The following is a 15,747-nucleotide window of genomic DNA, read 5'->3' on the forward strand; positions in this document are numbered from 1 at the left end:
TGCAGAGGATTCATGATGGATTGGATCAGGACTCGGGGGCGGCTTCATCAGGGCTCGAGCCCTTATTCTCATCCTCCGGTTCTTCTTTAGGGGGAACCTCGGGCTTTTGCTCGTCAGCTTCGTCGGAGTCGGGAGCGGGCGATGGGTCTCTCGGTTCTTCCTCGCCTTCAAGCTTCGGCTCTGCTGCTGCGGCCGCGGCAGCTTCGGCTTCGGCTTTCTCCATTTCTGCATTGCGAGCCTGCTGCCTATCCCAGACTTCCTTGCGAATGCGATCGTCTTTGGCATTGCGCAATCGCTCGGCCTCTTCGACACCACCGCTCTTTTTCAATTTTCCTTCTTGGACAAAATTACCAAGTTCCTTCTGGAACAGACCAATCCGGCGGGTCTCGAGTTCCTTCTTACGAGCCTTCTCCGCTCGCTCGATCGCCTCAACTCGACTTTCGTGATTCGGTTGCAGTGCGCGCACCTCGCCCAAGACGCCATCCTTGGCTTTCTTGGGGTCCATGGTTGGATCAATGCCAAGGGTACGCGAGGTAGCCCGCAAAGTGACACCAGCAGGATCCTTAGCCTTCTCCATGGCTTGCTCCTTGGTGGCTTGCTCGACCAAAGCAAAGGTCTGAGCAGCCTTCTCCAGGTCGTCCTGCAAATCGGCCGCAAGATCCTCCTGCATGGTCAGTTGGTCTCGCTCTTCGCAGACCAACTGCAATTCCTTCTCCCAAATCTTTGTCCAGATGGGCTTCTCCCGTGCGAGGAAGTCTTGCATCTTCTTGATCTCCTTCATGGCAGTACTGATGTCGCGGTTGACCCCTTCTAATTGGCGGGGCAGAGGTCGCACGCCACGTTGGACGACGTCCTTTCTAAGATCCTCGACCAGATCCTGGAGATCATCAACACGAGACACAAGTCGCTCAGACTCATCGCCGAGTTCCTTCTTGCCAGTGTTGACACGTGCACGGCCGGCATCGCCTTCGTATGTGGGAACAGCCACATTTTCTGCGGCAGTCTTGACCTGGCTGGCCTTGGCGCGCACTGCAGTCATTGAGCCAGTGATCTCAGAGGTGAAGTTGGAGTAGGTTTGTCGCAGCACGGCAAGATCGCGACGCAGGCTCTGAAGCTCCGCAATCTGGCTGTTGCTTCCTGAAATTGGTGCCATCTGGCCGGAAAGCGAATTGGGCACGGCTGTGACAGCCCTTGGGGGAGCCGCAGCCAAACGGGCCATTTCCTTTGCCGCCTCCAGCTGACGGTCCGAAACGCGTTGAATAATCTTTCCTTGGCCAGCAAGAGCATCCTTGACGCCCTCGACCATGGAACGCACTCCAGACAGGCTATCATCAAAGTGTTTCTTGACCTCATCCAAGTTGTCGACATTCAAAACGAGGACTGATCGATCTTTGACGTCGGCCAGGTCTTCGAGCTCATGTCGAATGCCAGAGACAGGGTCTTGGATGTAGATCTCGGGTAGGTCAGCTCCATTGCTATGGGTATTCCAAGCAAACTTCTCAATGAAAGCCAATTGGAGTCGTCCAATAGTCAGGTCTGTAATACCTTCAGGCAATACGTATTTCTTGATTTTAGTTTTATATTGCAAGAAGAGCGTCAACTCCTTCCCCGGAGATGGCTGTTCACCCACAAATGCAGGTACGGGTGGGGGTGTTGCAATGCCAGTGGGAGAAAAGCGGCCTGCTTTTGGTGTTGTCGGACCTACGGGAATAGGAGCATCGATTTTCTCTGGATCAAAAGCATCGTCGAGGGATGGCCCCTTTGGTGGCTGTGGGAAGCTCGGTGATGCTACCTCGACCAGTTCCTCGGGCTGCTTTGAATGCACAGGAGGCTGACTCTCGGAGACCTTGGAAATTTCCTCGTTCGCAGGTTCCAGGGCGACTTTCACGGGTGGTTTGGTCTGCTCTTCTTGGACTGCAGCTGGAACATTCGCAGCCGCCTGAGCCTGAGCACTCTTCGAAATATCCTGAGAGCCCTTGGTAGATCGCTGTCTCGAGTGAACTACCGAGCCTCGCAAGCGAACAGCATTGAGAGATTCGCGCACATCACGTCCCCGATTAGGGATAGGAGAGTTCTGGGTAGGAAGGACTGGAACCCCGTTGGTTGATGTCCCCAGGTGCTTCTGGATTTGATAGGCAGAGAAACGACGAGAGGCTCGTCGCTCAAGCTCGCCGCTTCTCTGGAGAGCACCTAGCGCATCATCTTGATTGGGAGGTGGGGGCGGAGCAGGAAAATCGGGAGGTGCTCCCGAGGAAGACTGAGCAGCTCGCGGGGTCGCATTATTGTCTACATTTGTTTGAGTCAGGAGCTGCTGTGTCTCACGTCTCGATGCCTCGCGATCTGGGTGGTTGGTGCCTCGGGTTGGAGATGGTTGCTGGCCGGGTGGGGCATCATCTAGAGACCCATTGCTACCATAGCGACGAGCTGGCCGTCTGGGCGACTGTGCACCGGGCTGAATATTCGGCATAGTTGAGGCGGCCGCTTCGTCGTATAATTGTCCGATGGTCGACTTTTCGCTAGACAAACTTCCAGCACTGGCTTGCCGTCCGGGCATACCAGCTCTTCCATCCTCGCGCTGCTGCCGAGAGCGTAAACGAGCCTGCTTCTTCTTCAGTCCATGTAGCAAATTTATAATTATATCGCGGATCTGAGGGAGGTATCGGTCCAAACTTTGCGCGGATGCGTCCTGACTGAGGGTATCCTCCAAGATTGTGCGGAGGACGTCGGGAACTGGTCCCAGGTCGGAAGTTTCGACTCCGATGGCGTTGAAGGCCCGGCATGCCAAGTTGAATTCATATCCCAGGCGCACATATACATCCGACACATCATTCTCGGATGCTTGTTTTCGAGACCATTGTGTGAGGGTTTCCAGCAGTTGCTTGGTCGCGACGAGAAGGTGCGTAACACTCTTTTCGATTGTGGAGATTTGTTTATCGGGCTATCGACAATGTAGGTTCAGCAATCATTCAGTCTCACATGAAGGAGTTCAGTCATACCACGGTCTTGGTTGACTGGGAGCGCCCCGAGGCGGACGAGCTCCGACCAGAGTTAGAGGCCATAGGTTCACTGGGATAATGGGAGGAATCAGGTTGACCAAGATCCGAGGGAGTAGACATGAGAGGGAAGGGTGAGATGATAAGCGAGGGAAATAGGTGACGCCCAGCCTCCTCTTACCGCGTAGGAACCGTCACTGGATCCAAGGGTTGTGATCGGCGCGCTTAGACGGACCTAAAATTACATAAATGACATCTGTTACCGTTTCGCACGGTAATCTACACCAGCACATTGAAATTGCACTATTTGCATCAACTCTGCAGGTCTTTTGAATCCACTCGCCGAGCTTTCGGAACCACCCGCGCTTATCCACTATGCTTGATCGACGCCATGGGGAGGTCTGGAAGTACGATCTTTTCGTAATCTACTCTATCTACATAGGTATCTATGCTGCCAAGCCTCTTGGGACATGTACATACTTGTAGATTCATCTATCAAACCCTAGCTGACAGAAGCCCTAATGCACATGTACCTTAAGGGTACCCTAGGGTAGCCGCGTCTAGAACAAAGCAAGTCAATAGTCCGTCCACAATATTGATATTGGAAAAAATGACTGAATAGTCTCGGGTGGAGACTTGCTTGGGCCGGCCCTTCTATACGTGCTTTTGGAGCTGCGCTTGAATGAAATCGACAGCTCAAACATTACAAGGAACAGATCATAGTCTATGCATCGTGGATTCCGATGATAATTCCCCGCAGGTTATCTTCACCGTGCTGGTCTTCAGAGGTGTATGGGTTCTGGGGCATTGCATGTGTATTGCCAATACGACATTGTGAACCGGTCCGTCGCATGGTTTGGAGGCCCAAGGGCTACTGGATCAGAGATCAAATTACATTGGATCAAAGCTATGGGATAAAAAAAAAAGACCCAATTTGCACACGATACAGCATTACCAACCCTCTTTTGAATAGATGTCTATCTAGGAATAGGAAGTGGAAGTTCCCAGATTGAACTGTCAGGGTTGCACCGAACCGTACAATACACGACCTTCCCCGTGACTTGCCCTTTCCCCAAACAATTCCCAAACCTCACTTACCTTGGCTCCCTCTCATCGACCCTCCCCCTCTCTCCCTCTCCCTCATTGTCGACTTTGTTCGGCGCTTGTGGTTTCTTCCCTCTCACATCACTTTTTTGTCCTGCTTGTGCAGGCGGTGTGTTGTGGTAGCGTCTCATCCTCGCGGCTTTCCGCCGTGCGAAGTTCCACAACGCCCACCCTGACTCCCGAGTCAATCAATGGCTTCCACCTTGAACTCTGCTCCGGCTGCAAACAGCTCATCCGGCAATGCCCACTCGACACAGAACTCCGGGCGCCCCTCTCTGAGACCTAGCGCCAGCACCAAGGGGGACGGTCGCCGACAGTCTGGCAGCCCTGTTGATGGTGCTCAGCGGTATGTTCTTGTACCCTGTCCCCCACTGCCCTTGAGTTGGATAGCTTTGCCCTCCTTCCCAATTCTTTACCCATCGGATCCCCACGATGTCTTTGGATTTCTCCCTGCCCGCATCAACTCGTCCTCGGCCAATGTGTCTCTGTGCACGTGCCCTCGAGCTCGCGAGCTTGGCCCACGGGCTGGCAAATTATTATGTCTACGATGTAGCCAATGCGTTTCTCGGATTTCATTGCAGACCCTTTCATCCCGTCGTTATCCTGTGATTCTTGGTTGCATCTACTGATCCGGGCATGTTCTAACCCACAGGCGCGCGAACTCCCAGAAAGCCTGGACCCAAGGGACCAACCCCATCACCCAACGCTCCTCATTTTCAAACGGAAACATGGCTCGCCAGTCAGGCTCTCCCCAGCCCGGCCTGAAGGAGTCCAACACCCCCGATAATCACGCCCATGACCGTTTACTGTTCTTATTTGCCAGTTTCATTGTAAGCTGACTTGTTCCTCGCGAGAGAGGACTGGCGCTCATTCGTCTTCACTATAGGGCCTGCATACAACAATTACTACCAAAGGCGGAGACAGATTTACCGGCATTTTCTCATCTTCGACACTGGAAGCGAGCGAGTCATCAATTCTACTGAAGATGGTGCAGCGAGCATCTCAGGAGAACCAACCTAAAACTAATGGCGTGAGTGATGCGTCCAGCCCTTACCTAGGATCTGGACAGGAGCACAGCATGATCTTTGATATCAAAGATGTGTCGGACATCGCTGTACCGGACGTCTCACCGGCTGAGGTCTCGGCCAAGGAATCCAATGGTAAGAAAGACTGCACCGTCAACTGGTGGAAGTGCGCAAATTGACATACCCTACCAGGCGCGAGTGGTTTCAGAACTGACGCTGACATTTCCGGGAATTTGGCAATGCGCGAGCGCACCCTCAAGCGTTGGGAGCCTGCTGCTGACGAGATTAACATGTCCTTGGAGAGCACTGCGGGTGATTCCGCGGGCTGGGATCAATTTGAGGCCAACGAACGTCTCTTCGGTGCAAAGACCAATTACGATGAGAACCTTTACACTACTCGCATTGACCGCTCAGACCCTACATACCGCCAGAAGCAGGCCGAGGCGGCTCGCATTGCGCGTGAGATCGAAGGCCAGGATCATGAAAATGCCCACATGCGTGAAGAGAGAGGTCTGGTGGCCCCTGACTCTGGTGACCAGGACGAAGAATCTAAGTACAGCGGTGTCCAGCGGGAGGCCAAACCCTTCCAGCCTCTCGTTTCTGGCCAACCCAATAAATATACTCCTCCTGGACGCCGTCAACCGATACCTCCCATTGCCTCCACGAAGCAAACATCGGCTCCTGTTCCTCAGGCTCCAGCCAAGGAAACTGCCCATGTTGAGAAGCAACAGCCAACTCCCGCAGTCCAGCCAAGTGCTGAGACAGAGCAGAACACTGACAACGTCAAGGCGGCGCCTGCTGCTTTGACCGCAAAGCAGCAGCGCCCTGCTCCCGATAATGCCACTGCCAACGTTGAGACTGAGGTTCTCGATCACTTCCGCCAATTTGCCAGCAGCGAGAAGCTGAAGGTTCAAGAACGTCGTCGCAACCAAGCGTCGTACGATCGTACGGTCAAGTTGAACGAATTAATGAAGTTTTCTAAAAATTTCAAACTCTCTACTCCTGTTCCCAAGGATCTAGTGCCCATTCTCGCCAAGGATCCCCACAAGCAAGAGGCTATCATCGGCCGGCTTCAATCGCCAGATGAGAAGGCCAGCCCGAAGCCTGCCTCGCCGGTGGCTGAGCAGAAGCCCACTGCTCGTGCTACCGGCCCTACTGGTACAGCACCACCTGTTGCGCCTTCTGATCGCCAGAATTTTGTTCGGGGTCGTCAAGGCTATCCTCCTACGGGCCCTCTTGCTGGCCCTGGTGGTCGCTTTCCACAGCAGCCCATGCAGCAGGGTCGTCCAGGTGCTGGTATGCTTAGCCACCGCCTCCAGGACAATCTACAGCAGCGTAAGGGTACCAACATGGCCCCTGTTCCAGCTCCGTTACCCGTTCAGGATGCTCGGGGACCTCCAACTGGCCCTGCAAGCGATCAACTCCGGATCACTAGCCCCGTGAAGTCTCAGACATCGGCCTCAGCTGCGTCAAAATTCAATGTACGCGCGATGGAATTCAAGCCCAACCCTGCGGCAAGCACTTTCACCCCTGGCGGCGGTTCCGGATCCTCTGCTGGTTCTGGCGCTACTGGTGCTACTGGTACTGCCGCCGCGATTGCTACTGCCACCGCCGCCGCTAGTGCCAGCCCGCGATCTTTCTCGCGAAATACTTCTGTTTCTCGTGCGACTACACCCTCTGCATTTTTTGGCACGAAGAAGCCTCAGTCCATCTCCGAGAGACCATCCATTGATGATCAATTTAATCCCATAAAGCGCATGAAGAAAGAGAGCGCGGAGGCAGCTGAAAAGGCCGGCAAGCCTTACACTCCATTCAATGGCGGCGTTCCCCCTCCTTACAAGACCTTGCCCACTTGGGATGTGTCAGAGGCCAATCAGGAGAAGACTTTTGACCAGATGTTCAAACAGCCGAGCAGTATTCCTTCGGCTTCCCCTCAGGGCCGTTCTGCCTCAAACAACCCCCATCTTCCCCAGTCGCAGATGCCTTTCTACCCGGGGGCCAACCAGGGTATGCCAACTTCCTCCGGTCTTTCCAGTGGACCTCACATGCACCAAGGCTCCCATGGCCCTAATCCGGGCCACATGGATGATCATCATCGCATGCAGTTGTCCGCCTCGTCTTCGCAGGTTTTCCCCTCGCCTCGTATGGGACAAAGTCACTTGGGATATCCGTCCCCTATGGTCCCACATGCGCAGCTGGCATTCGGTCAGCCAGTGCCGCAATTCTACGGGAGGACCTCAGCCTGGCCACATGAGACAGTATCAGGGTGGCCCCCAGTTCATGAGCCCGCAAGCTGCCATGGGAGCTCCCATGATGATGCCGCAGGCTTCCAACGGATCTTATATGGGTGTGCCCCAGGGCATGTCTCCCTACAACCCGCAGGTTCAGATGTACTCCCCTTCTCCCGCCCACGCCTATCCCCAGCATGCGCCCCCTCATCAGCCGCACAGCGGCTACCCTAGCCCCAGTCGCGGTGCGCCCATGATGATGCACCAAAACTCGCAGTCGGGCCAGCCTCCCCAGCAGATGATGTTCATGTCTGGACAGCCTGGATATGGGGCTCAACAGCCCGGACACAGTTAGTCCCAAAGTGTACAACTATTCTTATTCACTGCTGACTGTTCGGACTCAGTGCCTCCCGGTCGTGGTGGCTATCCCCAGCAGCAACCTCATTTCTCCTCGAGCCCGCACCAGGGTCACCATTTCCCTCCTAATCAGCACCGAACACCAAGCAACAGCTATAACCAGGTCCCTCAGATGCCTTCCCAGGGTCCATCTGGCGCCCTGGCAAACGCAGGCTCTGGTTCGCACTCTGCTGAGCCCACCGATGAGGGCAAATGAAATGCATGACTTAAGATCGATTGTGTGACTGTCGTGGTTCAGCAACTGGAACTCAACTTGTGCACCGTTGACGATAGCTATTTATCAAACCCCCTCGGGTTCGAATGTGTCTCCTCAGCCATCCGCCCTTCGACCTTTGGTACCATCGTGTACCACAGACGAAGAACTTTTTGATGGAAGACTTGAAAGGTAAGATTCAGACCCGATACGTTGATTTGCCTATACTGATTGTTATAGATTCGATGACTGGACATGATCACTTTGTCTATTTATCATGAGCATGGTTGAAGACATGACCTGCCGAGAATTCTCAGAGTTATAGACAACTCAGCCACTGGCCGTCATCAAGTCCTCTTTACTTTTCACCGAGCTTTCTCGGAGACTTATCCTCACGGTTGATATTGATGCTGGGGTTTCCCGGTCTTGAAGGAGTGTCTATCAGGATGTGTTTCCTTCCGGGGGGTTTTTTTTTTGCCTTTTCTACTCTCTTTCTTTCCAATGTGGATATTACGTGTCTCACTGAGCTTACCGAAATCCCGAGTGTTCTAACCGACGAGGTAGAGCTTCGCATGTGATGGGTTAGTGTCCGTGACCATGAAGTGAAGATGATCGAATACCAGTGACAGGCGGGAAGAGGTCAATACAGCTTTCAGCGTAGTGTGAGCAGTTGCGGGATAGTAGCTTCCACGATAGTTGCTGGCACTCCTTGGGGTGCAATGTGAGATGACTATATCTAAAAAAGTTGATTTCCATTCGTAGACTGTATAGTGGAGGTCCAATTTGATCCCATTCAAAATATCCCGCGTGCGTCCTTTACCCCATCGAATCAACTTCCTGTGACAACTATGACAGACGTTAGCTTTCTTCCGCAAATAAGTGCAGTTCAAACAAGAACATCAGATCTCCTCAGGTCTTTTCAGTTTCAATTTGGTCTTCATACAAGTCAAGGCAAGAGACCACCATATTACCCGCGGTGCTTAACCAACCACGCCCATCCACATCAATCACGACACAACTCCGACCTCCCTCTCACTCGCCACACCCTATCCACTCCAGTCCCATTCCGCCTCTCACATACCGTTCGCGCAGTTCAAAACATAACCCACTATCGACCGCAGCCATTAGTTCCTAAGTGGTCCTCATAGAGAAAAGCGGACCCAGGAACTCCATTAAACGGCCGGACATATCTATGACCTTCTGAGGAAGGTACAGAAATTTCACGATGTACACATGGTTTCTCCCAAGGTTCCATGTCCGCGGAAAGCCATAGGTCTCGGCTTGAACCCTTTTGCCTAGCCATGTGTTCTGCGCGAAGGGAAGAGAGGGTTGATAGAGGTGGAGGCTAGACCAGTGCTTTGTTGACGTGGGTGTGGAAGTGATCGGTCGAAATGTGTGCTGCGAGTGATATTGGAAGTGTGGTGGCGAGCTCCTTCGGTCTGGGGTTCCTTGCTGGCTTTGCGCGGTCTGACCTTTTACCAGGATCGCATCTTTGGAGAGCAGGGTCGCGGTTTGCAGTGGGAGTGCAGGGGTGTATATGGAGCTCACCTGTTAGAAATAGTGTATCGAGAGCGTAGAGTTGCTGCAATTAGCAGTATGCGCAAGGCGTGGTGTGTGGCGTGTTGACGAAAGGAAGCTCCGAAGCTCAAATAATCGCGGAGTTCTGCCTCAGGCTCCCGCGGGGCTCACCACCGCAAGGTGGCCACGGAGATCCAGCATTCAAGATCCTACTTTCAATCTCCTCTGCACATATTTTTATTCTTCTCTTGTTTCATCTCCGAACACGTCGGTCTGCTCTTAACAACCCCTTTTAATACCCCTGCTCCCCTTCCTAAGGCCCATTGGCCAGCCCATTCCCGGGCCCGACAACACCACCCCCCATGGATTTCCTCAAATCGGCCGTCGCGTCGGCCATCGCGAAGGGCAGCTCGTTACCCTTCTCACTAGGCGACCGAGTCGATATCGGCGACTCCATTTGGACGCTGCACAATGGGATAAAACGCGTAGGGCAGTCTCCGCCGCGGTGGTTGTCTGGTGTCTAATACGTGTATAGGATGATGGCTCGGCATGCAGTGTCTTTACATTTGATATTGCGGCGAACAAGTCACGCCTCCCGCTTGCTAAGAATGCCGTGCGCAAGTCGCGCACGCTCCGCCACCCGGGCGTGATCAAAGTTCTGGATACGATTGAAGTATGTATGCACCTATGCATCTACATGATAAAGGGGCCTGGGTTGAGGTCTGCGGCTGAGGACGAGGAGTATGTGGCTGACGACGAGACAGAATGAATCATTTCTGTATATCGTCACTGAGCGCGTTGCTCCGCTTGATTGGCAGGTCAGGAGGAGGAGCATCAGTGAGGAGACGGCGAAATGGGGTTTACATACTGTGTCGGTATGGTATCTATTCTTCCTCAGGTCATTACCTAGCTATTGATTCTGTGCTGACGTGGGTAGTCAACCCTGAAATTCATCAATGAGGATGCGTCCTCTGTGCATGGCGCTGTGCGCGCATCATCTGTTTATACAAGTGAGAGTGGCGAGTGGAAGCTAGGCGGCTTCGATATCTTGAGTTCGATGAAGGAGGACGATGCCATTATTTATGTCAGTCAATCCTTATGATCACAGGTGGTTTGCATGCTAAGAATCAACAGACATACGGCAGCCTTGTCCCCGATGCAGCTCGCTTTACACCGCCGGAAGTTGTCAAGAGCGGCTGGGAGTCTATTAAGCGGCACCCTTTGGCGGCTGTCGATGCTTACGGTCTGGGTATTTTGATTTTTGAAGTATTCAATGGTCAATTCTCTGGCGCTGATCAGATCGGCAAGACGACCAACATTCCTCCTGCAATGCAACAGAGTTACAAGCGTCTTTGCACGGCTAATCCAAAGTTGAGACTTAGCCCTGCGCATTTCGTTGAGCAGGGGAAGAAACATGGTGGATTTTTTCAGACCCCCTTAATTCGTCTAACGGATGACATGGACAGTCTGGGTCTCAAGAGTGATGCTGAGCGAGAGGAATTTATCAAGTTTGTTTCGTCTCAATTTCGATAATGATTGGCATTTGCTTACATGGAAAATAGTGAACTCGATAATCTCTCTGAGGATTTTCCCGAGGATTTCTTCAAGATGAAGGTCTTGCCTGAATTGCTCAAATCTGTCGAGTTTGGTGGCGGTGGTCCGAAGGTGCTTAGCGCTACTCTGAAAATTGGTTCTAAACTATCAGCGGACGAGTTTAATGCCAAGTTGACACCGGTAATTGTTCGATTATTTGGCAATCCGGACCGAGCGTTACGCGTGTGCCTTTTGGATAACCTACCTTTAATGATTGATAGTCTCCCTCAAAAGGTCGTCACCGACAAGATCTTCCCTCCGATGGTCAGTCTAAGCCTTACCTCCAATGTGTCTGATTAATTGGGATCTCACAAATTCTAGACTTCTGGCTTCACCGACGCTGCCCCGGTTGTTCGAGAACAGACCGTCAAGGCTGTTTTGACGATCATCAACAAGCTCAGTGACCGAGTGATTAACGGTGAGCTTCTCAGGTTCCTGGCGCGCACTGCGAACGATGAGCAACCGGGTATTCGTACCAACACAACCATCTGTCTTGGTCGCATTGCTAAGAACTTGGGGCAGAGTGTAAGTTTATCACTATGACAGTCCATCAGGTGCTGATACTCCTCAGACTCGCTCAAAGGTGCTCATTGCTGCATTTACAAGAGCCATCAGAGATCCCTTTGTGCATGCTCGATGTGCTGGACTTCTTGCCTTGTCTGCAACTATCGATGTCTTCAGTGAAGAGGATTGTGCTTCAAAAATCCTGCCAGCCATTTGTCCTTCACTTCTAGACAAGGAAAAGTAAGTTCAAGGAGACTCAAATTCCTTCAAACCTCACTCATACATTCCAGGCTACTCCGCGATCAAGCAAACAAAACACTTGATGTATATCTCCAAAGGGTACGGAAGTTCGGCAACACAATGGCCGATTCAGTGATACCATCAACCTCTACACCCGAACCAAACAAATCCGATGCTCGCATCGGCACGTCGAAGGACAAATCCTGGGCTGGATGGGCCATCTCCTCATTCACAAACAAGATGTCCGCGGCCGATGGCGAAATTGAGCCTACAGCTGCCAAACCTGCCGAAGCAGCCATCCCAAGACCCGCCTCCGTTCCTCGCCCGGCTAAATCATCTCCCTCTACCCAATTGGACTTACCCAAACAACCATCACGTCCCGCTGCACACCCACTCAGTCGCTCACAATCCGATCGACCCGTCCCTATCGTCCAAGAAGAACCCCCAGAGGAGGAAGGAGACGACGTCTTCGATGCCTGGGGCGCAATGGACGATGACGACCAGGAAGAAGACACCTTCTCCGCGGCCGTAGCATCACCCGATCCTTTATCTCCTTACCCTTCTTCGAAGGCTCCCGCCGTGCCATATGATGATGGTGGTGAACCGGATTTCGCCGGGTGGCTGGCGGCCAAGAGCTCCACTAAGGCGAAAAACCCCCTGCCTAAAGGGTTGGGCAAGTCTGCGTCTACCACCTCTGTGCCTACGAGGAATACTGTGCCAAAGCCCAAGCCAGTGGCGCCGAAGACATTTGACACGAAGCCGAAGGATGAGGACGAAGATGATGGCTGGGGTGATGCTTGGGATTAGCGTGTTCGTTTCCACGGCATTGCATATACTGCAAGTAATGTTTGATTAGACTGCGTCTAGATTTCTAGGAATACCCGTGGCCCTAGGTACCTAGATCCCTTTTCCAATGAAGCAGGGAACTTTTGTTAGGCGGTATTTACCATATTTTTTTTTTATAGAAGTCTGCGCTAGACGCTGCCAAGTCCCGGCGTTGGATGTGCTTGTATGCAGTCTCCACACATGTAGGGCTGGACGCTGCATTGGCCCTTTATGGTCTAGTACAAACAGTGCCCTTAGCTGAGCGTTCCAATTTGCCTCGGCTACCTGAATTGGCTTGCAATAAGATTGGGTATCAAGGGGTTCCAAAAAACACCAACTGCCCTGGTGAAGCATCCTCTGCTCACCGCATTCCGCGGACCCGGATATAAAACCTTCCCCCACTTATCTCTTATCAGTCTGGACTTTACATCCCCTTTGCTTTCATCTTTCAACCGTTCTATCGGACCTAGTCAATGAGCTGCTCACGCCAAGTTCGCGACGCATCTTCAAAGACCGCACGGACGCCAAGCTCTAAGTGCTGACCTTCCTTCGACGGAATCTTGCTGCCTTGCCTTCGTCCGGCTATCTTTATCACACCATGCTAGGTCGGCCAGCATCCACAGGCCGGTAATTCGCGATCCTCTAGGCCACTGTAAATTCTGTTCTCTCATTTGAGTTGAACAGCGCAAAATGAACGACGAGGAGGCTCCGCCGCCTTACTCGGCCGCCGACCCTTTGAATGCAGCGAATCCCCGCAACGGCAGTTCGGCGCAGCCTATACCTCTACGCAGTAATGCGCAATCACAAGAAGCTGGCAATTCAAGGCTACTGGAGCCCGGTCCTTCAACTCCATCTGTTGTGCCAACGCATTTTACCTCCGCCGTCACATACTTCGAGCAACGCCCGCCAGCGGTCATCGACGACAGCCGAGTCCTTTTGGATCACCACATGACCATATACCCCCGCAGCCAAGCAAAAGACTTTCCCAAGCGGCCTCGCTGCTGGAATGCACAATTCGGCGAAGTACTGCAACAGGACTGGGACGCTTTCCTCCGCTATCTTTTCCCCGTCCAATTGGGCTTGGCTGCTGCCTCGCAGCACTTGCCCCGGCAGCTCCGAGCCGAGATCCAGCGAGATCGCAAGGATCGCCCACAGGAGACAGATGAGCAGCGTCATGCGCGAATTTCAGCTGTCGTGGACGAATGGAATCAATGTTTCTTTGAGCCGCGCGCTACTCGCATTGTCTTTGTCTATGTCGGCGAGCCCGATGCCGCGCCCACCTCTGCGCTATGTCCTCGGTGTTATCCAGCAGCCACAAAGGCAACCCAGAACACCGGTACTCCGACCTCTATTGAAGGCCAAGCACCTGTCACAGCCAATGCGCCGTCGCCAGTTGGGCAGCCTTCACCCTCGCCAACTTCGTGGCCTATGCCTCAATACTCGCCTTTTGGGTCACCACAACCGCATATGCCCTACGGCACTCCGTACGGTGTTCCGCCATTTACTGCACATGCAACACCCAACGGCCAACCTCCCCCACAATACTATACACAGCCACCTCCTGGGGTTGCTCCATGGCAATGGCAGCCATGGGGCTATACACCGCCACAATTTGGTGCGTCAGGGACATCCAAGAGTGGAGCCCTTGGCTGGATTTCAAATCTTACCTCCCAGGCGCAAAAGTACGGCGAACGTTTTGCTGAACAGGCGCAACTTTATGGCGACCAGATCAGCGCACAGGCCATGCAGTATGGAAGGCAGGTTGAAGAGCAGGCGATGGCGCATGGACGGTGGATCGAAGATCAGGCAAGGTTTCATGGCCGTAAGCCAAACGTATACCCTCCTGGATATCCGCCAGGTGCATGCAATGGAAGACCGCCATGGAGTCCCGCTCCAACTGAACAGACTGGCCCGATCGCGGGAGTTGCATACAACCCGCCGATATCGACATTGACATCGACATCGTCATCGACACCGACTTCACCTACCACCAACGCCACCTCTGTCAGCACCGCAGAAATTCGACCTTCACCTCAACCTCACCCAGAGTCCCAACCTAAGCCTCACATTCAAAGTGACGATAAGTCTCTCGAGCGTTCTCTCCAGCGCCCTCGCCGCGCTTCTACCAGCTCCATCTCTTCCCTCTCATCGCTCAGCTCAATCGACTCCCTATCCACAACTTCCGACCTCGACGCCTCAGACCTAGCCAACGTCCGCACGCAACTCCAGTCTCTTCATGACCGTCATGACCGCACTCTCTACGAAGCTGCAGTTGACCTCCGTCGACAACTATCTCTTCTGGAAGAATCTCGCCGCGAGGCCCGAACATCTGGCCGTCGAAATTGGCGCCACGGCCGCCAAGCCGCACAAACCGATAGCACAGACTGGGGAAGATGGGAATCTCCCGAACAACAACAACGCGATGCCACTGAGCGCCGAGCAATGAAAGAGGAAATGCGCGCCACCAAGAAAGCATTCCGAGATGTAGTCCGTCGTGCACGCGACGAACAGCGCGATAAGCGACGAGCCCGGAAGAATCGTCTCCGTCATGCACGACCACAACCTGAAAGCAAGCCTGGAGATGAGGTCTTGCTCGATGGACGAATGGCATCTCTCGCTGTTGAAGAACCTACATTCTGTCCACCGGCACGGAGCCACACCGAACCTATTTCTCAAGCTCATCGGCCTCAGCCTGCTCCTCTTCGCTCCGATGCAAGCTCTGAAGTCAGTGTGCCTGGCGCTATCAAGACGCCGTCGACTGTATCTTTGAACAGTGCGCATGGTTCCCAAGCTGGGGTTCCGGATAAGAAGTCGAAGTTGAAGCAGATACTGAAGTCGAGGACTACGAAGAAGCAGCAAAAGGCTGAGACGGAAGCAGAGAAGGACAGGTCTAAGAAGGGTAGTAAATAATTGGCAAAGATGAAGAAACATCAGAGAGCCAATGTATCATCACTCTGGGCACGATTTACGATTTAGTATGGTTTAGCATTCATGTATCATGTACATATCATCGCACATAGATCCATCCGTTCATGGATAATTCACATCCCCATCCAGACTCATCCAAATTCCTACACACATCCATCAACCCTGATCTCGGTCTTTAT

General features: G+C 53.1%; 4 protein-coding genes across 4 annotated transcripts; 3 read left to right on the forward strand and 1 right to left on the reverse strand.

Annotated features, from left to right (window-relative positions):
* Nucleotides 1–25: 25 nt before the first annotated feature.
* N7477_001045 (formin-mediated actin nucleation enhancer) lies at nt 26–3,059 on the reverse strand (the record flags this gene model as incomplete). Its single annotated transcript, XM_056962708.1, has 2 exons — nt 26–2,938; nt 2,997–3,059. The coding sequence occupies 2 exons, from the start codon at nt 3,057–3,059 to the stop codon at nt 26–28; spliced, it is 2,976 nt and encodes a 991-aa protein (XP_056827711.1).
* Nucleotides 3,060–4,288: 1,229 nt separating this feature from the next.
* Nucleotides 4,289–7,963, forward strand: N7477_001046 (putative PAB1 binding protein (Pbp1); the record flags this gene model as incomplete). Its single annotated transcript, XM_056962709.1, has 6 exons — nt 4,289–4,443; nt 4,750–4,927; nt 4,984–5,257; nt 5,315–7,335; nt 7,382–7,700; nt 7,755–7,963. The coding sequence occupies 6 exons, from the start codon at nt 4,289–4,291 to the stop codon at nt 7,961–7,963; spliced, it is 3,156 nt and encodes a 1,051-aa protein (XP_056827712.1).
* A 1,877-nt stretch (nt 7,964–9,840) lies between these two features.
* N7477_001047 (COPI-interacting protein CEX1) lies at nt 9,841–12,622 on the forward strand (the record flags this gene model as incomplete). The annotated part of the gene is made up of 9 exons (XM_056962710.1): nt 9,841–9,963; nt 10,014–10,151; nt 10,243–10,353; nt 10,416–10,562; nt 10,613–10,986; nt 11,041–11,335; nt 11,393–11,596; nt 11,643–11,815; nt 11,866–12,622. 9 exons carry the CDS (start codon nt 9,841–9,843, stop codon nt 12,620–12,622), a joined length of 2,322 nt encoding a protein of 773 aa, XP_056827713.1.
* A 708-nt stretch (nt 12,623–13,330) lies between these two features.
* On the forward strand, nt 13,331–15,550 carry N7477_001048 (uncharacterized protein; the record flags this gene model as incomplete). The annotated part of the gene is made up of 1 exon (XM_056962711.1): nt 13,331–15,550. The coding sequence occupies one exon, from the start codon at nt 13,331–13,333 to the stop codon at nt 15,548–15,550; it is 2,220 nt and encodes a 739-aa protein (XP_056827714.1).
* Between the last annotated feature and the right edge of the window lie 197 nt (nt 15,551–15,747).

Source organism: Penicillium maclennaniae (assembly GCF_028827695.1).
Source record: "Penicillium maclennaniae strain IBT 15551 chromosome Unknown utg000001l:1.0-3280838.0:1.0-3283122.0, whole genome shotgun sequence".
In the NCBI taxonomy this organism is placed as follows: Eukaryota; Fungi; Ascomycota; class Eurotiomycetes; order Eurotiales; family Aspergillaceae; genus Penicillium; species Penicillium maclennaniae.